The 26,201-nt window shown below is 43.8% G+C and overlaps 1 protein-coding gene across 2 annotated transcripts in view; it reads left to right on the top strand.

Moving 5' to 3' along the window:
- The window catches only part of PIGG (phosphatidylinositol glycan anchor biosynthesis class G (EMM blood group)), a 96,739-nt gene extending 77,925 nt beyond the window's left edge, over positions 1-18,814 (top strand). The window contains exons 13-14 of one of the 2 annotated variants that reach the window (XM_083817684.1): positions 16,325-16,440; positions 16,699-16,834. In XM_083817684.1, coding sequence (XP_083673810.1) covers positions 16,325-16,439 — 115 coding nt within the window. In that variant the 3' untranslated portion in view covers position 16,440; positions 16,699-16,834. Of the gene's footprint in view, positions 1-16,324; positions 16,441-16,698 lie in introns of both variants that reach the window. The other variant, XM_083817681.1, reaches the window with a different exon arrangement.
- The last annotated feature ends 7,387 nt before the right edge of the window (positions 18,815-26,201 follow it).

Raw genomic sequence — 26,201 nt, 5'->3', positions numbered from 1 at the left:
CCCTTCCCTCCCTAACGTGCCCTTTCCCTTTCTATGTCTTGCCCTTTTCTTGCACGCTCCCTCTCACACATTATTCTCTCACAACCTTTCTCCTGCTTGTACTCTTCCACCTCCATGCATTCTCTCTTAATTCCTTCTTTCTTCACTTGCTCTTCCCCCCCCAGCTCATGCTTTCTCTCCTTGTCACACTTTCCCTCCTTCTCTCACTTTTACTTGTGCTTTCCTTTTCTTGCATATTCCCCATTTCTAGCATGCTTCCTCTCTCATACATGCTTTTATTTCGCATGAGCTTTGCCCTCTGTCTGTCAGGCAGTATTCCTTGCTCTTTCTTGCGTACATTTCTCATGTTCATGGATGTGTTTTTCTATCTCACTCTCTCATTTCTTTCCATCTCTCACACACATGCTTTCCTTCTCTCTCTCTACTGTGTGCTTCCCTTCTCTCTCTCTTTTACCTCCTTTCCATTGCTCGTTTTCTCTCTCCTGGACACACTTTCCCTCTCATATGCAGCCCTTTCCTTTCCTTGCTTTTGCTGCCCTCCATGCAGTCCGTCTTTCTTGCACTCATTCCCCCATACTTTCCCTTCTTCCTCTGTGCACTTTCCCTTGCCCACAATCTTGCATGTTGCCCCTTCTCATATTTGCTTTTACTCTCTTGCATCTCCTCTCTCTCACAGTTTCATACCTTTACTCTTGCTTCCATCCCCTCTCTTACACTCCATTTTTCCCACACATTCCCCCTTTGTTCTGCTTGGTTTCCTTTTCTCGCATGCTTCCCCTTTATGTGTTCTCCCTTTCTCTCACTTGTGCTTTCTTTCTCATGTGCTTTTTCATGCCTAAGTCCTTCTGTTTCTTCTTGTGCATGTACCCCCCACCTTGGCATGCATTCCTTCAGCCACATGCTTTCCCTCTCTAGCACAGCTTCCCTCTCCATGGTCTGATGCGTTTCCTCTTTCATTCTCTCATGCCATTCTTCTCTGGTGCACACCTTTCCTCCCACTCTCTTGTGGACTCTCTTGCTCATGCTCTCCCTCCCTCTCACATGCTTACTCTTTGCTGCCCCTTGCACACTTTTTGTCTCTTTGCTTGCCCTGTCTTGCGTGCTCTCTCTCTTTGTGCACTTTTCCATCCCCTTTCATATGTGCATTCCATCTCTAATGAACATCCCTTCTTCTCTCATGCATTGCCTCATAGCTTTTATCTTTTTATCATGCCTTTCCTCTTTTTTTGCATGGCTTCCTTTCTCTGGCATCTTTCCTTTTGCTCATTTCTGGTGCATATGCCCATTCACTTTACAATGCACGCAGGCTGCCTTTCTTGTTCTCTCAAGCTTTCCCTGCCTCGACTGTCAGTGTTTTTCACTCTCTTGTGCTCTCCTGAGCACTCCAACTTAACACAGGCCCTTGGTGTCTCCCTCTCAAATACCTTCCTTCTTATTTGAATGTTGCCTCTCATTTTCTTTCACTCCTTCCCAGATGCTTTCTCTTTCTCCCTTTCTCATAAGGCTTTCTTCTTTCTGTTATGTGCTGTACCTCTGTCCCATGCATGTGTTCCTCTGCCTTGAAACGTCCTCACAGTTTTCTGTTCTTTCTTGATGTCTCTTTCCCTCTCATTCCCTTCTGCTTTACTTCTGTGTCATGCACTCTCTTTCCCTGTATTGCCTGTGCCTCCCCTCCGTCCCCTCTCAGGCAAACCTCCCCTCTCTGTCACGTGTTTCTTGACAAGTGCTTTTTCTGTCTCTTTGTGCATTCTGTGTCTCCCTTTCCTGTTTTCTTGCTCTCTGTCTACACTTCCCCTACATCTCACAGGCATTTTTCTCTCTCTTCTGCTTTGTCTGCCTTGCTCTTTCCTTTGTGTGTGTTCTCACTTTTCACTCCTATCTTACACACTTTCTCTGTCTCAGGCTTTGTCAGCATCTCATTCTTACCCTCTCGTATATACTTTCTTTCTTGCATGCTTCCCCCTGCACACATGCTGTTGTCACCTCTCTCCCTCATGTCTTCTTCCCTTCTAGATTGTGTGCAGTTTCCCTCTCTTGTATGCTCCCCCACATCATCCCAGGTACTTTCCTCTCTACCCCTGTCTCACATACTGTCCCATTCTCTCCCAGGCACTTTTCCTTGCTCTCCTTATGCTTCCCCTCTGTTGTGCACATCCCCTCTCTTTCTCGTGCTCTTTCCCTCTGTCTTGCATGTGGGCCTTCCCCCCCTCTCATGTACTTTTTGTCTCTTGCATGCTGTTTTGTGCTCTCTAGAGCTTCCCCTCTCTCTCCTGTGTGATTTCCCCTATTGTGTGCTCTTTCTCTCTTGTCACACTTTCTCAAGTTTTTCTGGGGCATGTTTTTGCTCTCTTGCATGCCATCCCTCCAGTCAGTGCCTTTCCTCTGTTGTGTGTTCCGCTTCCTTCTGTTGTGCACTTTCCCTCTTACTGCTTGTTCTTTCTGTCTCTTGGCATGTGTCTGTCTCTGTCATTCTTTTCCTCTCTTTAGGGTAGGCTTTCTCTCGCTTACATACCTTCCCTCTGTTGTGGGCTAACCCCTGTTGGCAGCTAAGCGCCATACAGCTACTTGCTTTCTCCCCTCCCAATGGAATGGGGAGAGAATTAGAAGGTCAGAAGTGAGAAAAGTTGTGGGTCGAGATAAAAGAGTTTAATAATTGAAGCAAAGCTGTGCATGCAAACAAAGCAAAATAAGGAATGTATTCACTGCTTTAGATCATCAAGCAGATGTTTAGCCACTCCTGGAAAGCAGGCCTCCATCACATGCGATGATTACTTGGGAAGATGAGCACTGTAACCATGAGCAGGACCTCTTCCTTTTTCCCCCTAGCTTTATTGCTGAGCGTGTGACATAGCACAGAATATACCTTCGGTCAGTCTGGGCCAGCTGTCCTGGCTGTGCCTGCTCCCAGCTTCTTGTGCACCCTGAGCTTCCTCGCAGGGGGGCAGCATGCAAAACAGAGAGGGCATTGGTGCTGTGCAAACACTGTTCAACAGCAGTTAAAACACAGGTGTATTGTCAACACTATTTTAGTCACAAATCCAAAACAACAGCATAGGAGATGCTATGAAGAAAGTTAACTCCACCCCGGGCAGAGTCCGTATACCCTCTCTCATGCTTTGTCTCTCAGAAATTCTCATGTGCATTTCCACTCTCTTGTATGCTTCTTCACACCATTTTGTTCTTTCCTTCTTATCTTGGTTGTTCTCTTGTGCTATCTCTCTTCTTCTCTATCTTCCTCTTAACGTTTTTGTTGAGTTCTGGGTCTTCTCCTCAATTACTTGCATGCACTTCTCTCTCAATCTTCCTCTATGCTTTCCTCTTCTCTCTCTTGCATGCTTTCCCTTACTCACATGTTCCCTTCTTCTTGTGTATGCCTCTTCTATCTTCCTTCTTGCTCTCCTATTTCCTTTTTTTTGCTCTTTCCCTCTTTCTTTTTCTCTTTTCCTATTGATCTCTGCTCATGGGGAAATCTGGGGGATTTTCCCGTAACAGTGCTTTGGAATCGCTTCCTTGCGTGCATGCAAATGCTTGAAGTGACCCTGCTTAAGCCCTGCTTTGTTGATTTTGTGCTTTCTTACACTCACATCATCCGAGGCTCCTTGCTTGTCTTCCCGGTCCACCACACCCTCACAGAGCTACTGACAATTCTCTCCCTCACCTGTCATTCCTAGTTTAAAGCCATTCCTAGGAGGTCACCATCCTCCTGGCAAAAATACCTTTGTGCTGCTTTTTGAGGTTGATCCTATCTTGCCCAAGCAGATGTTGATCCTTAGACAGATCCCATGGTCACAGAAATCAAAACTCTGTTGCCAATGCCAGTTCTATAAACAATTTTGGCACGTAGTATCAGTCACCTCCTCATCGCACCTCTTCCTCTTACTGCCAGGGTTGGGATTGCCACTTGGATCCCCATACTCCTGACTGTTCTCCCCAGAGCTCTGTAGTTCATTTTTGTTACTCTCCTGCTTTCCTTGATGGTGTCATTGGTGCCCACATAGGACAACAGCAACAGTCAGAAGGTTGGGCAGGGGCTGACAATCTCTCCACAACATCCTGGACCCCAGCCGCTGGCAAGCAGCAAATTTCTTTACATACCGTATCAAGTGAGCAGAGGGGTACGTCCATGCCCAGCAGCAGAGTCACCCAGTACTGCCCCTTGATGCTTCCTCCTGGTGCTCCTGCATGTCTCAGGGTCAGCTGGCCCAGATGCCTCACTCAGAAGCACACCCAGGTCCTCTGCAGCTTCAAAGACAGTGAACTCGTTCTGTACTCAAAAGCCTCATGGTAGAGCAGGAGCTTCTCTTGTTGCCAGAAGACACCATCTTCCAGCCTTGGCCTTCTGAAGTATTTCCACTTACCGTTCTGCTAGGAACAGACTTTGTTGGTGTCTGCACTGCAGTTCGGGTCTGCAACTCCTGGAGCTGTAGGGTCTCTGTGAAGATCCTGTCCCTCTTTCATCAGGCAGAGGCCCTGAGCAATCTCTGTGCCTGGGGACTTGCAGGCCTGCATCCACCACGGGAGCTGCTGGAAGCTGTGCACTGGTGTGTAAAGACCATTCCTGAGAAGGTTTAGGCTCGTCAGAGCTGAGGTGAGGATCTGTTCATTGCACCCTTCTGGACAGACTGCTGTCCCTTAGCTGTGCCCTGTGCCTGGATCTTTAGACCCCTCCCTGTCAACAGCTGTAAAAGTTCTTGACAGACCGATACCTGATAGCACCTTTAACAAACACTTCAGGTACCCTCAGTCGAAGGCAACTGACTGAACTTGTCTGAGTCTGCTCGAGCTTCCTCAGGCCCATGCCCTGTGGCTCCCCTTGCTGTGTCCACGCCTGGCAGGAGTGGGCACCTTCAGAGTTTCTGGAGGGTTCCCAGGAGTCCCCCGGTGTTACTGGGCCCTGCTGCCAGAAGCTCCCAAGGGAGAAATCAGAGACTGCTGTACAGAAGGCTTGCTCTCTTGCTCCTCTCCCACCAGCTCTTTCCCTCTCCTCTCTCGTGCTCTTTCCCTCTTGCTCTTCCCTTGCCTCATACTGTTGCCTCTGCCATTTGTTCCCCCTGCCATGATCTCCTGCTCTCATTTGCTCTTTTCCATTCACTGTCTTTTCCTCTCTGTTCTCTCTTCACCTGTTGCTGTCTTTCCTTCCCCCTCATTTTCTTTCTCTACTACTCACTCTTTCCCAGACTCAGTCCCTTTCCCTTCTCTCCTGTTCTTTCCCATACTCCCATCCCCTCTCCTTCTGCCCCCTTATTCACTCACCCTTTTACTCCCCTACACCCTGTCTGCATCATTTTTGCTTCTATTCTGTCCTTCTTCTTGTCCCTGCTTTCCCCTGCCATCCTAAATCTGTCCCACCACATCTCCTTCCCTTCTGATCCTTCTACCTGTTGCTCAGTCTCTTGTGCTTCCTCTTTGCTTCTGTCTCCTTCCTTTGCCTCACTTTCTGCCCCTCCTGTCTATGCTTGCTATTTCCCTCTCCCTCTTTTTTCTTTTTGCTTGCTGTCTCACCTTTGCTTTTCTTTCTTTCTGCCTGACTCTTCTGTTTGCTCTTTCCCCGTCACACTCTGCTTTCTTTGCCTCTGCTTCTATTTGTTTCTCTCAATTGTCTGTCTCTACTCCTTTCCAAGTCCCTCTCCCTCTTACTTGCTCTTCCCTGTTTTTTTGTCTTGCTCACTCATTCTGCCTTTTTGCCATTTGCTTACACTACCCTGTGGTCTCTTCCTCTTGTGTGCCTTCTTTTTCCTTGTTTGGACTTCTTCCTCAGCCTTCCCACTTCCTTTCCTTCCTGCTTGCATTTCTCCCCTGCCTCTCCTGCTGCTCCCAACGTTATCTCTTCCTCTCCCCCAGCCGTTTTCTCTCTCCCTTCCCACTCACTCCCCTCACCTGTCACTCCTCCCCACTCTCTCTTCTCTTTGTCTCTTCCCATGTCACCCTTCCCATTGTGTGCTCTTTTTCCTTCTTCCCCTTTCTTTCTTTGCCTCCCATCTCCCCACCACCACTACCTCGATTCTGCCCTTTCATCTCCCTTCCCTCTCACCCCCTCTCTCCACATTGTCTTTCTCCCTCGTGTCAGTGCATGCTCTTCTGCTGCCTTTCCTTCTTTCTCCCCACAGCCCACTCCCCTGCACACGCAGCACCCTCCACGCACCTTCTCTCCCCTCTTCAGTCTGTTTTCCTTAGCCCCATACCTATTCTCCCTCTCTCTGCTCTGTGGACAGCTCTGCTTCTTGCTTCCCTCCTGTCCCTCACCCTCCCCTACTGCTCCCTCCCTCGCTCTGCTCTCTGATGGCCCCTTCCCATTGCTGGGCCTCTCTCTGTCTCCTCCCCTCTCTCTGGCCTTTCCTCTCCCCCTGTCCCTGTTCTCCGTTCTCTGTCATCCCTGACAACTCTCTCCCCCATCATCCCACCCCATTCCCCTCCTTCTTTTTCTGTCCTCTTTGTCTCTCTCCTCCACCCTCCTCCTTTCCCAGTCTTGCTCCTTTTCTCTGACACACTCTCTTCCCCCTCTGTTGCTGTCCTCCTTTCCTGACAGTCTCTGTCTCCGCCTGCTCTTCCTTTTTCCCCTCCTTTTCTCCTTTTCTGTTCCAGTCCCCAGTTGCTGTCAATCCCCCTTCAGCTCTTTCTCTGTATTCCCCTCTGAGGACTTTTGAGCCTCTTTTCCCCGCCTTTCCTCAGCCCCTTCTCTTCTTCCTCCCTCTGCCACTTCCTTGGCCCGTTACTCCATTTCCCACCCCTTCTCCCCCCAGCCATTAACTGCCCTCTCCTCCCTCCTCACTTCCACTCTCACACCCACCATGAAGCCTCCCAGGTCTCTTGCCCTCCCTCCCTGTCTTCATCCTACCCCTCCCCGCTCTTCCTCCCTTGGTATCCCCTGCTCTCTCTCGCATTCCCTCCTGGCCCTGGCACCTCTCGCTCATTTCCTCTCCCTTCCTCCATTTCAGTCCCTTGCTCCATCTCTGCACCTCTGCTTCTCTCTGTGTCTCTCCCTCTTCCTCCCTCTTTCCCTCTCTCCCAGTCTCTGCTTCCTTCTCTCCCCCCTTCCCCTTCCTTCGTCCTGCCTGCTCCCTGTGTCTCACTCCCATATGCAGCACAGGCCCCCTCTCACTCTCCCGTTTTCTCGCCCTCTCGCTCCTCCTGCTTCCACCGTCTCCACCCCTCCCCTCTTGCACTCTCACCTCTCTTGCTGTCTCTCCCCCTCCTCTTTCCCCTGCTATCATTCTCATTCTTCCTATACCCATTTCTCTTTCTCCCTCTCTGTCCATCAGGTGATGTTCTTATTTTCCTCAGAGCTGTTTCTTCAGGTTCCTTCACCACGGAACGTACTCAGACTTCAAAGGAACATCTCTGTCCTGTTTACTTCACATTTTCCGTGTTGGACTCCAAGGTGAGCTTTGCAGTGTCACCAAAGCTATGGTATGAGAAATCCTGCGCTGTTTTTTCTGCATTCTCCTCAGCTTGAGTCCTTTGAGTAGGAGGCTCTGTAACTAGCGTAGGCACTACACAAGGCATCTTCCTCAAAAATCAAAGTGCTCTGCCACCTGATTTCTTGCCTAGGTGAATCCATTTCTGTTTGCTATTCCGTCTGTGCTCCATGGTATTAGAGTTGTCTCATCCTTTGCAGAGATAGTAGGGCATGGATTTACAGATCCTGCTGTAATCCGTTCTGCTTGCAAGGAAAAGTGTGTGGAGCTCTACAGCCTTTATGCTAATGTTTAGTATTGTTTTTAATTATTCAACTTCATGAAAGTTATTCATAACTCCAACACTCCTGTAAACTTGCCAAAAGAAAAAGTATGTGATACTTGGACTTAATAATGGTATCCTTGCATAATCCCACAAGTTTATCGCATTGCTCCACATGGAACAATGAGCCTCCGAAGACGAATCCACTGCGCATTGTACCAAAGACACAACTGTGAAGAAAGTTGGTAGCAGTATTCAGTATGCATGTTTCACTCAAAGAATCATCTCCGCTTTCTCTTCAATACTTTGGAAATATCATCCTCTTAACTCTGAAATAGAATATTCAGGTTGAAACATTGTACCAACTTTATTTCTCCTCTACAATTATCAAGGGTTGCATGATAATGATCTCAGTGGTTTATATTAGTGCTGAAGCAGGAACAGCTTTATTCAGAAAGATGGTTCTGGAAATAAAGGACCATATTTGTACTCTTGCTTACATTTTTATTGTAGAAATGTTTCTAGGTACAACCTGTACTTTTACATGGCCATGTCATGCTGGTTTCCTGAATCCTTAAGTATATTTCTGGGAATTTTGCTGAAATTTTAAAACCACATTGCAAGAATTCAGCCTATGCTTACAATCAGGTGGAGGTCTTAAACTGTGTATCTGTCAGATTATTGTCATTAACTATTGTGAAAGGTGAAATTGTCCTAGTGGAAAACACTATCAAGTTTTTTGCATGTATTCAAGTAGTCTGGTGAGGTTCTTTAAGAAAATAAGGATATGTTTATGCTTGCTATTTACATGAAACCATATGGAAGAAAGACTTTGAGTTCTTGTCTCCTTTTCTTACCAGTTTTGCTGGCATGTACACATGACAGGTCAGTATAGTTGGCACTGTTTTCTTCTGGTCCATTGTCTTTGTAGCTGATATGATCCAAAAAAAAAAAAATATCAAAGTGCTCTGCCACCTGATTTCTTGCCTATGTGAATTTCTGTTTACTATTCCTTTTGTGCTCCATGGTGTTTGAGTTGTCTCATCCTTTGCAGAGGTGGTATGACGTGGGTTTACATATCCTGCTGTAATCCATTTTCCTTGTCTTTGCTTGTCCAATGCATAGGTTATGAGCAGCAAAACCACTATACAATGTCACGGTACTTTTTGAGACTTTGGGATTTGAGTTCAGAAACTGTTAAAATTACAGTCTTTACAAGGCTTAACGTTTTTAGGCATGGTTAGTCTAGTAGGATCCAAGAATTTCTAAGTGGACTGTATGTAGCATCTTACCATATTTCTCTCATTTTTCTTGAGAAGAGTTTCTGTCATAATATGATCTCAAGTTGTTACTGGATCTGATGATTGTTCTGAAGAATTATTTGTTTTCCTAATAGAACAGGTTTTAAAATTTTGTTCTTAATTCTCAGATGTATTGGACAAATGAAACAATGTTTATAACAAAGCAAAAAGCAGACAAGGAGAGAATGTTTCACACATCTCTCTTTAAGTAGTTCATGTTCAGGAAGAACCTTGAAATCTAAGTTGAAAACGGATTTCAGCTCTCACATTGAAATATTAAAATTAAATATGGCATACCCAAGATGAAACCAAAACCAGATAAACCTTCTTTGTAGTCATGGGAGAACAAGTGCGTGTCCTGCTCATTTGTGAGTAGTGTTAAAATGAAATGTATTGGAAATGCTTATGCTTCTTTGTCTCCAGTGTTCTAGTTACTTATCCAGATCATGTATAATGAGTTAGTCATACATGCTGTAAGCGGTACTTGAAGCAATATGGTAAATGAAAATGGTTTGATTTGGAACTTAGAAAATCCTTGTGCCTATTATTGCCCATTTGGCTAGCTGCAGACAGTTTGACACTTAGCACGCTACATAATTAATGTTTTGGAGGCTTTCAGACACGTCTAATCAATATCGCGCAGTGGGCATTGGAATGTAGTTGGAAATTGGCAGCTTTAGCACCTCACGATGGATATTGACAGTGGTAAGCTAAGTTGGCTAATTGCAGCTCCTGCTCATGGGTCACATTTGTGGATACATTCACATCCTCAGAGGTCCACACTACTCCATGTTGTTGAAGATTTTCTCCTTTGTTGTGGTGGCTGATGGTTAGAGGTCTGGGCTGAATTTCCTTTGGCTAAAAACACAAATTCCAGAGAACAGTGACAACCTGTAAAGAGGTACTGGTGTGCCCATCTGCATAACACCAGCTGAGCACTGTTCACTTTCACAATCTTTGGTCTTGCAGAGCTGATTAAAGTGATATTTTCTTCTGGTTTGGTCTGCAGATTTTGGGCAGCAGGAAATGTGAACTATAAAGAGGAGGAGATTTTTTGTCTATATTTGAGCAGAATTATTTCAGTTCTGACTTGCGTATTTTCTTTTTTGCCATTAGTTTTTATTCCTTTTCTGTGCTGTGGTCAACATAGACAGACTTCTTGGTTCAGGCAGCTGTGGATAGGACTGTACGTAGGATGCTGTCCTTCTGCTTTTATTCAGGATTTTTCTATCTGCTTTTCCTCACATCGTTTCTTAAAGTGCACAAGTTCTTCTTAAATGTGTATGTTGTTATTGGGATTGCAGGAGTAATTTGAAGAGAGAGCTGTTATATTAGTTAAGTCACAAGATTAAAAATAGCTACTGTAATGGAAAAATACAAGAAAGAACTGACTCTGCCCTCAGTGCTGAAGAGCAAGTATTTCTTAAATAATTTGTGCCTTCCCTTTCTAGAAATGCTTTGTGACACTGTTCATTTGCCCTGTTAGACCAGTATATTCTAAACTGGTCAGTTTAATTTTAGCTAAATAAAATGGTAGCAACCTTTTTTAAGTCTCTGCATAGCCTGCCTATCTGGACCGATCTTTGGCTGGAATGCTTGGTTACACCTTTAGCTGGGATGACGGAGAGCAGTTTGTTTACAAGGGGGGCAGGAAAGCCTGTAGGTGCACCTTAGCAGAAAACCAAGCTAGAAGTTTCCTTGTTATTGCTTGCATGTATGATGCTGATGTAAAATGCTTCAGGCCTTTTTCTACTGGAAGTCTTCAGAAATGCTAAGTGGGTTTTGGGAGAATACTTGCATAAAATTGACTAATGCTGGGCTTTGAAATAATTATGATCTGTGTTTTGCTTGTTAGGAATTTTAATGATTTGGCTATACCTTACTGCTTTAAAGTCTGGACCAGTGTCAACAAGAGCAGACTGATTAAACTTTGTTGGTTTTCTCTGAGCTGAACAGGGTAGCACTTGCTAAGGATTAGCCTTAGCGGAGTCTGATGGGAAAGCTTGAGGCACTGACAGCAGGCTGTACCGTCACTATGTATATACCACTGTGCTCTTGCACAGAAGTAGTGCGTGAGGAAAAACATATCGAGCAGAGCACTCAGGGTTTCATGGGAATCCTGTCTTTAAAGGAGGGATGGAACTCAACATTAGCTATTGTAGCTTAGGTGGAGGAAGGTGGATCAGAGAGTCACAAGTACCTACTGGAAAGGAGTGGCTTCTTTGTGGTGAAGAAATCTAGAGATTATATTGCAGTGTTGCCTAGAGTGCAGTTTAGCTATCTCTTTTCCTGCAATCCTGAAATAGATAAGGGTAATTGAGCTAGTAAAGTGTTTTCTCTTTTCTCTAAGGGGAGGTGGGGGCTGATCCAGTGAAGCTGGAAAGCAGTCCAGTCCTTTGCAAATTGATTGCCACAGGATCAGTATTTGGGAAAATGAGCACATGCAGGCGATGAATTGGGTCTTATGGGCGTCTGTCCGGCTAGGTTGCTAGGTTTTTAGAAGGACTTTTGTAGCCTCTGTTAAAGGTACAGTTTTCTCTTGCCCTAACAGTTAAATAACGACAGTAGCCATTCAGAGCTGCTGTTCAGACGTGGTGCAATGCCAGGATAACTGGATTCCTACTGGATCCTAACTGGATCTCATGTAAGTCTTTGTTGGGTATCCTATTTAGGGATTTCCTCTGTAGCTGTATTCTAGGGCCAAGCCTGACTGAAGTAGGGGAAAGAGAACCTGCAACTTAATTGATACACACCCCATTTTTTAGACAGTGTTTTCTTCTAAGCAGGTTAGGGATGAGTGGATGCTGCTGAAAGGAGTTACCTACCTCTGCTTGGGTGACTGAGACTTCTCTCTCTGACAGAAGGCTCCCAGAACAACTGATTATGTCAGCAGCGAAAGTGGGCTTTCCTGCTCTTGGTGCTGAAATGAAGATAATTGAAGTTTCAGGGCTTAATAGCCCTTCACAGCTAAGCCCTTATGAGAACCTGCTGAACCCTATTCTGCAGTTCACCTATGCTGTACTAAATACTAAATACCACAGTCACTGAAGTTACTACCACAGATGCTAGACCTTGCTCGGGTTGTTGTAGCTTCTTACTGGGAGAGGGGATAGACAGGAAAACCGATGGTCATCTCCAAGTTCTTTCACTTCTATGGTTGCAGAATAGACTACATATCCCCTTTTAACTTGTTAGCAACTGCTCTTTTTGATACCTGTTCGTTTGACAGGGTTTGATGTCAAAAGTTGTGACTCTGTAGAATTAATACTGAAATAATTGAAAAAGCCTGTTCAGATTGATAGTCTATACTAGGTTTGATCAAGTAAATTTCCAAAGGGCTCTTGGTTCCTTTGGATATGCAAAAAATACAATATTTTTTTCCATGACAATGCAGGATTGTATTCTGTAATCTAAAATAGCACTGTAAGAATCATTCTAGGTGAGAACAGGGCAGGTGGGAGAGACATAGCAAATTTGTTCTTGCTTGCAAAACTAATTGATATTTGCTTAGATCTGAGGATTTTCTTTTGGATTACAGATACTCTTCAGATGTTGCAGATAGATACTTGGAGTGCTACAGGGTTTATTTCTGACTGCAACCTTTTATTAGTAAGTAGAAGACAGATTAACAAAGTGCCAACTATTTTTCAGAGAGCACTAAACAGGGAGATATTTAAACGGAAATAGGAAGAAAGCCTAGAAAGAAAAGTGTCACTAATACAAAAAAAAAAAAAAAAGGCAGTAAAAATTGTCTTCAAGTATGTAAATTCAGTGTCCCCAATAAGATGTAGTCTAGGCAGTGAAACACAGCTAGAAAACCAGGAGCTGGAAGGACAGAAATGCTAGATGGATAACTTTTGTTCAAAGTATTTAGTAGATTTCATACTGAAAACCTCCAGAAATATATTCCCCAGTCCCAGCAAAATGACAACCCCGTGGTATTCCTCACTTGTATGTGTGCATTTTTCTAAGGTGTCTATTTAATTTTGTGATCAAAGATGAGAACTATGTGAAGTGGTGCATTTCTGAATTCCTTGTGGAAGCATTTGTAGGGCTGTCTGTGGAGCTTTTTAGCTTGATCTAAAACTACAAAATTTGTGCCGCCATCTGCCAGGTATTCTGTATAAATGGAAGACATGCTTTTACAAGAAAAGAGTGTTTTTTCTTTCATGTTTTTGGCACTGTAATTTTTTTTATTTTACAAACTTTGTATTGTGATGTGTAACCCATTTTAATATCATGAGTATGATATTAAACAGGGAATGAGAGGTGAAAGCTTTCTTGGCAGCACATTGGCAATTGGTTTTTAGGAGATCCAAAGAAACAGAGAAGCCATTAATAGTACAAGTCCTTGGCCATTTTTTTCCCCTTGTATTAAATATTCAACTAAAAGAGAGGGGTTTTGTTGACGGATAGTATGCACTGTAGAAGTCTCTGAAAGCATTTATTTTTCTGGATCTAGCAATCTTCAACATAACTCTCGCATAAAGTTTGGATACACGTTATCACCTTTACTCCATCTGGATTTCTCAGTGGAGTCTCCAGAAGTCAGCTTGCTAAATGAGCTCACTATTAGAGGTTGGGTACTTTTCTTTATATATATATGTATATATATGTGTATATATATGTTATACATATATGTATATATATATGTATGTATATATATACTCCTTTTAAACTCCATTATGCAGATGTCTGAATGTTGGACTGGTTCTGTTAGAACATTGAAGTAATATATATGGTTTACCTCCCTCTATTTCTGCTTTTCCCCTTTAAACATGGAAAGGAATTAGCTGCTGCAGAGATAATTCAGTATGGAGTAGTTGCAGGTCGATGCTTTAGATGTGCCCTGTCATCTTCCTTTGTTTTCACCGAAGAAGTGCTGAAGGATTGCATGATTATTAATTTGTGGCTGATGCAGCTGATAAATGGTAAGGGTAGGTGTGTGGCCTGCTCTCCTAGTGGCTCTTCTGTAGTAACTGAGGAACCAGCTGAACCAACTGGGTGGTCAAACTTGGTCACGTTAACAGCAGCAGCCTGAGCCCTGGCAACTGCTTTCCTTATGGCCTTGCTAAGCCCTGTACACCGTGGTCATTCTGTGTGTGTAGAGCAAGGAGAAGAAGCGTACAAAGTCGTTATGCTTAGATGCTCAGCAAACTGGGTTCCCAGCAGAAGCGCACAGAAAGGTGCTGTGCTAGAAGAACTGAGGTGCTGCCTTAGCGTCAGGGTAGCAGAGTAGTGCTAACTGCTTGTGCTCAGTCATTCCAGTGCTGTTTCTGCAACAACAGGCGTGTGAACTGCTATACCAGCTCCAAAACATACCTAACTATCCTGCTGTTGAGCCCCACTAACAATTTAACTTGGAAACAGGGTGCTTCTGTTGCCTTCTCTAAATTGCACAGCTGCATTGTACTGTGAAACTGTCCGAGATTTCCCTCTGCAGGTAGGTGACTATATTTTGTTCAGAGACGAAGTGAGTGCTGAAATCTTTTGCAAGTAAATGTATTACGCAAACAGAAAACAGTTCATTATTTTTACTGTATCAGGTTAGAGAAAGAATGGTACCGTTTACTTTCTGATTTGGGGATTGTTTGCTAGAAAGCATAATGCAAAAATAGAGAATTTAAATGTTAATGATGAAGATTATTGTGTGCTCTTATTCCAGTATAAAATGTATCTGAAATATTACGTCTGCCCAATTTTTGAGCCAAAGAAGTAAACACACACAGATTCCATTCAAAATAGTCTTACAACCAGTTTCTTATTAATTTAAAAATTAGCCATTAAAAAAAGAAAAGGAATGTAATTGATTTACAGCTAGGAGCTTTCTCTAACTGTGTTGTTAACGTGAGCATGAACTGGGGAAAAAGAGATGAACTGAAAATTAAATTTAAAAAGCAGGGTTCTTGCAAGACCTAGATTTATAACTTCATGGACACTCCTCTCTTTTATGATTCAATTAAAAATCCTTTTATGGAGCTATAAAATCCTATTATTGGTGTTGAGGGTACCAATAATCTTCATCTAGATGATCAGTTCTAAAAAATGGCTTAAAAATTGCCTGTTTGCCTGTTGCATTTAAAAAAAAAAAACACAAAACCACATTTCGTCTGTTTATTCAGTTCTATTATCTAACTACTACAAGTACTGTTTTTACTCATAGCAGCATGAAGACAGCTAAGACTGAGTGAACTGCATCTTGTTTAATCTTTGTCAACAAAATCGCTTATTAAACATAAAGCTAGTTATTTGCACAATCTCACTGAAGGCTAAGTGGTACAGAAGAAGGGAGGAGCCTAGTTCACTCCCAAGTCACTGTCTCTGGCTAAGCAGCTAGGGAGATAGTTACCTGTGAATTGAATGTATGTTTTTCAGTCATTCACACCTGCTGTTCTTAGTTCATTTTTCAGCTCTGCTTTCGTGACCTGTTCTTTCCTTCCACTGAAAGCCTTGGGAATTTTGCTCTTGCTTTCACTGGAAAACAGGACTGTATCCTAATTATTTTGATTTAAAGCATAAGAAGTTTAATGGTTCATGTAAAACACTGTATTCTGTAGCTTACTTAGTCATAAGTGACTAATTTACATCTCACAGAAGTGCTAGTCATCTTAAATTTTTATTATTTGGAACACGATCATAATTAAAAACCAGGAGGAGCAGAACAGTTTCTCGTAAGAGAATTTCAGTGTAAATCATTTTGCCAGTGTGTTCTTTTGGGAACTGATGAAGTAAAACATTTTGATGAGGAGAGGAAAAGGTTCTGCACATTATTGCAGTGAAATAGCTTTGTTCCTTCCTTTTGTCCAAACAGGTAAGCATCTGAATTTGGTGTGAATTAGTCTCTGCAGGTGTGGTTTGGGGAAAGGGAACATATATCAGCCCAGTATCTTTGCTGATGTGCTGACACTTCAGAGAAGGGAGAACAGTCATAGTGCAGAAAACCTGTTCACTTCCATTTTCACCTGACTCCTGTCAACTAAAAAAATACTTCAGTGTGGCAGATTTGGACCATGTAGGTTGTGTATGGCGTGGACATTTCTTGTAATACAGTGGGCTCAGCTAAGCTAAGCTCCTGTGACAGGAACACGATGTTTTGCTCATGTAAGCCTAAGAACATGGTGTTCTCTGGAGAGTGGTTAAGCTAGCTTTGCAAAGTTTTATAATAGCTCAATTTTTATGTTGCTTTTCATACGTTACTAGTTCTGGGCAGTAGTGTAGTGTGCTCTGACAAGTTCTGTGCCTTTTACAAGGGGAGCAGGCTCCATCGGATTATCAGATGCTAGGTACAGGCTAGGCTCTTTGTAAGGGGGTACTGAAGTCTTTCTTCTCTGCCTGTCACCATCCAGATTCTGTTCAAGGGCACTGGAAGGCCAACAAGGGATGAAGCTGTCCGGAAACTGCTTAATGGAGGCTTTAGCAAGTAGAGAAAATGTATTAAAACACAGAAACTTCTCCATCTGAGGTGAACTACTGGGTGTCTACCTTTACTGAGGTTGCAGTTGCTATGCGAATACTTAACGTACTTACACACTCTGTAGGACAGAGGAGGTGATAAGGAAAAGCATGTTCTTAGCTGCATCACTGCATCAATAACCAGTCTTCTAACACCAAGTGGACATCGTCTGAACATTTTTCCTGATGTGAACTAATACTAAAGAGTGGGTAAACCAGGACGTTTGCTAAGTTTGCCTGAGAAGGAACTCCTCTGTTTTTGTTACAGGAATGCAGCAGCAGTGGGCCACGGCTGTTTCTGCTACGCTCTAATGCGTTCAATTCCAGTTGCCATCTACATTGTTTTGGTAACAGGCCTGCGTTACCACCTGTTCATATGGAGCGTCTTCTCGCCAAAGCTGCTCTATGAGGGAGTGCATGTGTTCATCACAGCCGCGATCTGCTTGTTCTTCACAGCCATGGATCAGAACCACTCTCAGAAAGTGCAAGACTGAAAATAAGTGTGCAGTACACAGTTCTGCACTGAGATACCCTGTGTGTCACTGGAATGGAAGAAAGAAAACAGTGGCTTAGTACTGTTGGGTAGAATTGGAAGAGTAACCTTGTGTATTTCAGCTAGTATCACATAGGTCTGAAGGGCTTGTCCTGTGTTAAACTGCATTTACTTAAAACTGTTGAATTGAAATAAACTTTTTTCATAGGTAACTTTTATTCTATAGCTGTCATTATGACAATCCCTGAATAACTGACTCACAATGTTACATGACTGAATTTCACTGTATGCCAAATATAAAGTTGTATTTTTAATATGTAACTTAGATATCAAACACTGCTTTTTTTCCAATTTTTAAATGAATTTGGAGGCTTGATTGAAATTAACATTCTCGAGTTTCAAACAAAAATACTTTGGAGAAGAGTTGAACACTTTATGTCTCATATTCAGGCATTCTTGAGCTCTGGCTTTTTCACATTCACTTTTATGTCTGACTTTTTTTTTTTAAGATGAAGAAATAAAAGTTCATTAAATGCAGTCCCCCAAAAACAGTTTAGAATCTTGTAGTAATTTGTAACCTTATGTAAAGTTATATCAACTTATATGTATACATTTGCAAATGTGATTTATTATTATTTTTAGCAAAGAGATAATGAGAAAACACAAGAGACAGCCCATTTTAATCAGTTTATTGTGCTGGGAAAGCTTTTGTTTGACACATTTATGTAACAAACCACTGTAAGGAAGAAGACACTAGTAAAGGCAGTAAGCTTAGGTAAAACCAAGCCTAGCATTAATTTACTTATTGAAACTTGAAAAAAGGCCATACTTCAATGGTTTTGGTTTGATTAAAATAATTACATATATATAAATGCAATTTGAATTTAAAAATACAGATCTCAGTGTAAGTACAGATCAGTTTCTTGTGGGCACTGAAAAAATCTTTTTTATTTTTTTTTACAGCATCCTGCAATATGCAGGATTTCTTGTTGCTGTTCACAAGGTCTTATATTCATTAATCTTGATTTTTTTTTTTTGTTTGTTTCTTATGTGTGTGTTGAATGTATCATTAAATAATATAATTGTACAAATATCCCAGGTAAGAGGTGTTTTTTTTGTTTTCTTTTAATAAGCAGCATTTCTATTAAAGGCAATATTTCCTTCCTGAGTGTAATCATTAACTGATGGATTTCCCTCTGCTAAGATCGTTGTGTTTCTTGTTACGAATTTTTAAATGTTAAATCGGGTTGGTTGCTGCTGTACTGAACATTGGATCAATTTTCCCACTCTAAGGTAGAGAGTTATGAGCCATGAGCAGAGAAGTAGTTTAGCGGGCTAAGATACCAGCAGCATTAGAGGTGTGTTTAAGGGAAGGTGTGGTGGCTAGACAGGGCACTACATCACACTCCTAACAATGACATTTTCCGTGCTAGAATTGAGAAGATTATACAATGATGACCATCCTGAGCATCAGTTTTGCCAATGTCCACATTGGCAACCATTAGGATTTAATGTGTATTTATTACAGGTGTATCTGAAGAGGAGCACATAGGGAAATTTGAAATTTGTTTAAGAATTTGAAAATAAAACGCTTTTAAGCCATATGTAGGTGACAGCACATTTGTTAGGATCACTTACATGCTTTCCGTGTCCTATTTCAGCAAATCTCAAAAGTAGGCCTTTGTTTTTTCTACATGGTACCTATGTTAACAATAAGGCATCTTGGCCACTAATAATGACATTTTTTGAACTGTGTAACAACAAAAATTTCAGTATCCTGGCTGTGTTTTGCTGTTCACCTGGAGAAGAGACTACTGGATATTGAATGCCATTCACTGTGACCCATTAGAAGCTTGTGAATTAAGTACTTCTAATAAATTGTTATTTTTCAGTTCACTTAAGGAATATTTAAAATAGTTTGTGCATGTCCTACACTTTTACCATTTTCATAATTCTCAATATTTTTCTGGTTACCTGTTGCCTAGCAACAGTATGTGGATTATTGACATCTCTGTGTGCTTACTTGGTTAATTCCTGAACAATCCGCCCTGGTGTTAATACAGAATATGTTTCTAAGAGGTTTGCCTCAGACAGAAAAGGTGCTAATGAAGAGACGGAAGGGGTTGGGGAAAAGTTGCTTCCGGGGTGCAGAATCCTAAAGCAATGTAGGATTTCTTGGTTACCTCCACAGTGTCTCTTATTCCTTACTAATGATTTTGTTTGCTGTTTCTAGCCTGCCTATCTAATAGTGGAATCTGATTTGGCGTATATGTTTTAAGGTTGAACTTCTTTGGATTACTTAGCTAAATAATCAGTGTCCCCTTTCTCCTCTGAAACTGAAAGATAGATGGCATGGGGATAGATAGCCTCCTCCTAAAATACGTTATGAAGCAGGGATGTTGTGTACTTCTCTGCTTGGATGAAGTTTTGGCCCAAGGTAGCTTTTTACACTCACCGTCTTTGCTACTGGTCAGAGCTGGGTTCAGCCAATTAACAGTGGCCTGCAACTTCCTCAGTTTCACTGGATCCCCATGGTCAGTGCAGCTCACTCCACTCAAAGTTTCTAACATATTTATGGTATAGTCCTAAAGATCCAGAGCATGATGAAGCTCGAGCTAAGAAGAGACTCTCGTGAAGGCATTTAGGTTTCAAAAGCAAACAAAAATTAATAAATAAGAAAATTCCATCTACTCCTGTTCAGGTACTATATATCCATATTTCTCCCCCGTAGACAAAACCAAGCTTTTCTTTGCTCCACGTAAGCCAGCAGAACATCCACACAGTGCATCCCAGCCTTTGGTGCAGGTGATGGGCAGGTGCTAAGCCACTGCTCCTGTGTGGTGCTGACTATAAAGCTCAGAGCACGGCTTTTTGGAATTCCTTACATAAAACATTTGCAAATTGAATGAGATTTGCTTCCACAACCACAGAGTCATAGAGTCACAGGATGCAACAGATGCAAGTTGCCACAAAGAGCTTCCTCTGAAAAACCAAGGCTTCCCTGAGGGCCTCAGCGATGCAGGGAGAGGGAGGAAACGGCAGCCCCGGTGCTCAGCGGGGCAGGGGAAGGACTTGGTCAATGTGCCTGAAGGCTGCCCTCCTTCTTAAATAAAGGCTGACACTGGGGGAGGCTTCTGATGCCTGGTGAAAGCCTGGCAGAGGAGTTTCCAAGGACAGGATGGAGGGGACTCAACCAAAGCAACTTGTGCCTGGCCCACTGAAGCAATGGCAGGCTGTGGAGAAGGGGAAGAGCACTTAATGTTAGACAGCTCGACTTTAACCAGGCTTTTAGTATGGCCCACGTAGTGCCCAAGCAGTGAGCTGTGGGGCACTGGCTGGAAGGTGGGGTGAATGTCTGGGATCCAAGTGTTGTCTGCAGCGGACAGAAGTCCCATGGTTGGGGACCTCGGTCTTTTTTAACAAGCTGGATGAGGGGATGGAGGGCACTTTGGGCAAGTCTGCAGGTGGTACTGAATTTGGGGAGCAATAGATACACCAGAGGGGAGGGCCGCCCTTCGGAGGGGCCTCTGTGTGCTGGAGGAATGGGCTGCTGGGATCCTCCTGGAGCACAGCCTGGGCAAAAGCTGGCCCAGCCCCTGGGTGGTAGTGGTGCAGGATGGGGGCCCACGGGCTGGGGACCAGCTCCAGGGTCCTGGTGGGCAGCAAGGAGACCACGGGACCTGCAGCCTCAGGGGCCCACGATGGCTTGGGCTGCTCTTTCAAGGGTGTGGGCAGATGATAGATGGGAGAGATCCTTTCTGTTCTATAGACAGACACCAGCGAGCCCAAACGTGCCACGGGGAGCCCTGCGTGCAGTTTGGGTTCCTCAGACAAGACTGTGACTGAGTGGAGTAAACATGACAGAAGCCACCAGGATGAGGAGGAGCTGGAGTATGACACATCCCAGCAGTGAGATGGAGCATGTATTCCCGCTAGGCACACGTATGCACTTGCACACACAGCATGACACTGCACACAACCAAGCATGACCAGTACAAGAACGAGTGCCTTTCCAGCGCTCACATAAATGCACAGCACTCACAAAACCTTGAGCAGCTCTGGCAGCCCAATCCTGTTCTTCTTGTCCAGCTGATCAGGAAACAAGGAACACGTGTACAACTACATATGTATGCACATTTACATTTGCACAGACACTCAATTTATCCATCATCTGGCTTAAATCCCAGTGTCCTCCCCTGCTGCTGGCACCTGAACAGAGGAACTGCAGGGGTTTGTAGCCATGCTCTGCTTGCTGGTATACACAGCTCTCATCTGACTGGTGAGCCCGGCTGGAAGTTCGCTAGGCATACCTGCTGAATTCACACATAGCCACTAAGAATAGTCTGCACTCACAGAATATACTTAGAAATAGGTTTTAATGAGAGGATGCAGTACTGTGGCGTTTTTACCCTGCTGAGCAGCTGAACTCCACCACAACCGCTCTCTCACTCCCCCTCCCCAAAGGAAACAGAAGAGAAAATAAGATGGGAAGGGCTCAAAGGTTGAGATAAGGACAGGGAGATCACTCAGCAATTATCGCCATGGGCAAAACAGACTCAGCATTGGTAGATTAATGTAATTTATTACCTACCACCAACAGACTAGAGTAGTGAGTACTAAAACTAAAACCACCACTAAAACTAAAGCTCCCCTCACCTCCCATCCACCCTCCTCTACCGCCTCCCCCCAAGCAGCACAAGGGAACGGGCAATGGGGGCTGCGGTCAGTCCCTGACACTTTATCTCAGTTTTTCCCCTTCCTTCTGACTGCTCTCCCAGAGGCCCACACAGTGTTGCTCTCTGGCTCAGCTCTGGCCAGCAGCGGGTCCCTTTTGGAGCCAGCTGGAGCTGGCCCTGTTCTGACATGGGACAGCTGCTGGGCTCTGCTCACAGAGGTTGCCCCTGCACCCCCTGCTACCAAACCCTTGCCACATAAACCCAATGCAGGTACACAGTAGTGATCAAATGATGGACTCTGTTGTAAAATGTACTACCAACCTGTTTACACTCAGCCAGCTCTTTTGTCCACTTTATCTTCTGTTTTCCCATGTTTGTTCCTTGCTGAGCAATCTTTTCATCTTTTGGGTCCTTTCCCTAAGCATTACATTATAACTCTTGCATGTTCTCTCAATCTCCTTAAAAGTATCCCACAATAAGTTTTACAGAGTCCCTAGATTCTCTTCCCCCTGCATCCTGTCATGTGCTCCTTCAGGCAGTAACCTCCTTCAGTGTGCCAGGTGTTGCAGGAGAGGCGTTTCCTTGGTTGATTCAGCCTGGTGGGTTTCATGTCAGGTGCAAGTGTCTAATTGCTTAGTGAATGACTGCTTAGTAGTTAGTCTAATGAAATTAATGATTAAGCAATGAGGTCAGTAGAGATCCTCACCGTGTCCTTGTTTGCCTGAGCCTCTCTATCCCTTATGTTAACCATGAACAGACTTTCATCACATAAGTACACAGCGATCAGTGCCTTTCTTTGGGAAGGGGGGGAGGAAGCAGGAGGGAACTCCTTCGGCCGCCATCAGCTCCCAGGAAAGAGGGCACAGAGGCGGTGGAGGCAGACTCTTCTCAGAGGGGACAGGCCCCAAAACAACAGGCACAAGTGGCAGCAGGTACTGCCAGGAGTCCAGAAGAACCTGTTTTCATAGGAGACTGCCTGCTGCCTGGGCTGGGGCCCACACCTCCGCACTCAGAGACCTTTCCACCCTGGAGCTGCTTCTATGAGCGGGCCCTGCAGCAGGCAGGAGGTTGTACTGGGTGTGCTGCAGAGGCTCTTCCAGCCAGCGTTTCCAAGGGTTCTGAGGTTTTGTTACGTTTAATGTTAGCTCTGACATTTTTATGGACCGTTTTGCAGGCTATTTCCTGAAGTCAAGGGTTTGTCATTGATTTCGTGACAAAAATAATAGTAAAAAAAAATGTAACCAACAAGAAATAAAATATACATTGCAGCTTAAAGCTGGTGATTTGTGTTTGATTTTATTTTTTATTTTATCTAGCCATATATTTATGCATTAGACCCAAGAAGTAAGAGTCACAGAAGAAATAGAGGTTTTATGCCATCTGCCCTTATCTGTGCCACCTACAGTGCCTCTGTAGCTTGAGGGTTCTCAGATTCAGTGACAAAGGGTCCCATTTTCCCAGTGCTTCTGTTGTTATGACACAGACGATTCCCCAGCATGTTCACCTTGCGTATCAAGCCTGAAGTGAAAGTTATGGCTTGACTTTAATCTCTGTGGGCCTGTGCTGGGTACAATCCTTCAGTGAAGAGCAGCATGGGACATGGCTCTGGGGAAGTCCTGTGAGGGCACTGGAGCTCCTTGTTGGCCTTTCAGTAGAGGGCTGAGACGATCCCTGAGTGGGATGGGAAGAGCACTTCAGGGAAGGTACAGATGTGGCGAGGAAGGTGTGGGGAAAGAGTCTGGAGGAAACAGGGAGGAAGTTGCTTGTTTTGTGGCGGTTTCTGCAGGGTCGGCAAGGCCACTGAGGAGTGCAGTAAATCCCATCTGCACTCGTAACACATGCAGCATCTCTAGTGAGCCAAATTAAGCCATTTTATGAACATCCCAGGGGAAAAAAAAATACAAACCAACCAACCAAACACACAAAAACCACATAAAATCATGACAGTTCTTTGACTGTGAGCAATAATTCGTTTATATATAAGCTCACAATAGCTGCCTTCCAGCATGCCTTTGTCCCAACATCTTACTCAGAGAAATAGTTTTACTGGAGTGTGTGGGCAGGGGAGGGGACATGAGGAAACAAAACATATGCAATCTAAATCAAACTGCTGACATGTTTCAGCCAAACCTGGAGAAAAGCAGGTGTCTTAGGATCACTCTGAGCTCCTGTACCTCTGAAGGACCTCAGGGCAAGGCCCTGCTAAGGACTAGACCATCATGACTTAGCTAGTGTCCGGGCAATGCAAAAGAAGCTATTGTTCCAGACATGTCCATGCAAGTATGCCTTGAGCAAAGGATGGATGTTGCAACCAAGCTTTGCTGGTTCCCCTGTCCCTGGAACAGCTTGCTTTAAATGCATACTGAAGAAAATCCTGCAAGCTCTTCTATGTTCACTCCAGACAGAGAGTAGCAGCAGGAGTCCTCTGGCAAATGTGCCTCTGTAACAGAGCTTTATTGGGCTTTTTACGTAGGCTCCTTAGTAAATGCCTACAGCTCTGCCCTCGCATCCTTGTGGTGGATTTTGGATAGCTGTTACCTGTTTTGGCTTCTGAGTACAGGTGAGAGATAAGAGCTGAGACACCATTTCCATCTTTCTCTGCATTCCTGTATCTATCATTATATGAGAAACCATTTGCACTAGACTCACCTCAAAAAGGGAGCCCTGTAGAGCCACACTTCTAGCCAGGGACTTGGACTGTGAGTTGCAGTGAAAGCCTCTTTCCCTCTACAAAGTGTTGTGAGGACGTGCCTGAGGGCTGTCTGCTACCAGCAGGGACACACAGTGCTCTCCTACCTTGTGGATAAGCACAGACACGGCTGAAGAAAGGCCAATCTATCTTTCCCTGGAAAACTCGTTGTAGAGACTACTTGCTTGCCCCAGGGTGAATTTGACAGAGCCAATGTGAGACACCAAAAGGGAGCATGGCTAGCAGACAGGTATAGCACAAACAAGCTATTTAAAGCCTGAAACTCTGATGATAAAATACTAGATGATTAGCAAAGTAATTTTACTCCATTTGCAACAAATGTACTCATTTGCATGAAGAGTGCTGTGAACATAGATTAGCTGAAACAAAAGTACAGAGATTGGGCAGTTTTCCTGTTTGATGCAAAGATTATAATTAGTTCGCATTTCTGTATGTGATGGTTTGAAAATGCCTTCACTGAATACAGAGCAAGCATAACTTCTCTGGTAGTGTTTACCTGTTGTTGGATGCTTAACACAAATTGTTGGATCCTCTTCTTCAGATCAATTAGATCGTCTTATTTTCTTTATACATGTGTCATCTTCCTGAAACCCTCTAGAGATACCATTTGTCTGGAATGGTGCTTTTAATGTTATTGCTTAATGGCCTTGCTCCATTGCTACTGAAATCAGGGGAGCTTTGCTCATGCTGCCAAGAGAGCCCTAACATGCAAATCGTTTCCAGTTCCCATCACTGAAATCTTTTGCTTGCCTGATGCTCTATTGTTTAAAATGTCTTAAGTACTCTTAGAAAATAAAGGCCAAATCAGTTTAATTCTGCATTTGAAATGTCAGTGTCATGCTGCTTTTATGTAGGCATATGCATATTGAGTATTATTTTCTGAGTGTAATTGCCTTAAGTGCTGTTGATCATGCAAAGAGAATGATGCATTCTCTGACTCAAGGGTCTGAGAATCAAAGATCCAAATCCTGCAAATGCTTAAGCATGTGGAGAAAGCCCTCTCAAGAGATGATGCAGGCATCCAGATACTCTTGTGTTCAAGGCTGTGCTCCATATTTAGCAGACTGAATCTAGCAGAAGCACGCAGCATGTCCTCCCTGAGCAGCACTGGTTGTTGTAGGGAGAGGCTGTGCAGAAGGGAAGGAGAAGGACTTATGAGGACAAGTGCAGGAAGGAGAAGAGCAGTGGGGATGGAGTGTTTGGAATCAGATGGAAATAGCCAGATGGGGCACAGAAAATGCCAGGAAGCCAAATGCAGAGAAAGTAGAAAGGAAGACTGGGGAATGTGTGAATCTTAGGTTTGAGTGGACAGTGGTCTTCAGCTTACTGGTGGTAACACGAAAACATTAGGTTCAAATCTGTTTTCAAGATGTTTGTGGAGGGTTTGCTGTGATTACCTTCACTAGAGTGTCTTGCTGAACTGAAATATCAAGAAAAGAAAGGGGGGTTTGGAAAGATAGCTTAAGGACAATATGAAGTCCTGGAAAATAGAGTCCAGTCTGAAGACCAGTAACATTTATGAGAGTTGCCAGTTCAGACTGCCTACTTTTATTGCACACACTACCCTTCCTCTCCATTTTGAGAAACATTTACTCATTTCTATATTGCATGTCTTCTCATGAGCTTTCTCTCATATTACAATCTTAGTGTGGTGAAATCTGATAATCCATAGTGTTTTGGGTTGCCTATTAATCTTCATCTTGGTTTGCTGACCAGCCAGTGCTGCGTGGGATCCTGTCGTGGTCACCCTCACAGCTACAGATGTGTTCAGAGCACTGTGTCTCGGTGCAGTGGAAACAGAAAAACAAGGAAGGGCTGGGAAAGCTGTAAATGTAATGTACAAATATCCATAGAAATTACATCCTGAGTATTGCTAGAGTTAATAGTACAGA

The sequence above is a fragment of the Anser anser genome, assembly GCF_964211835.1.
Source record: "Anser anser genome assembly, chromosome: Z".
NCBI classification, from domain to species: Eukaryota; Metazoa; Chordata; class Aves; order Anseriformes; family Anatidae; genus Anser; species Anser anser.
This window is presented reverse-complemented; position numbering and strand designations above follow the sequence as displayed.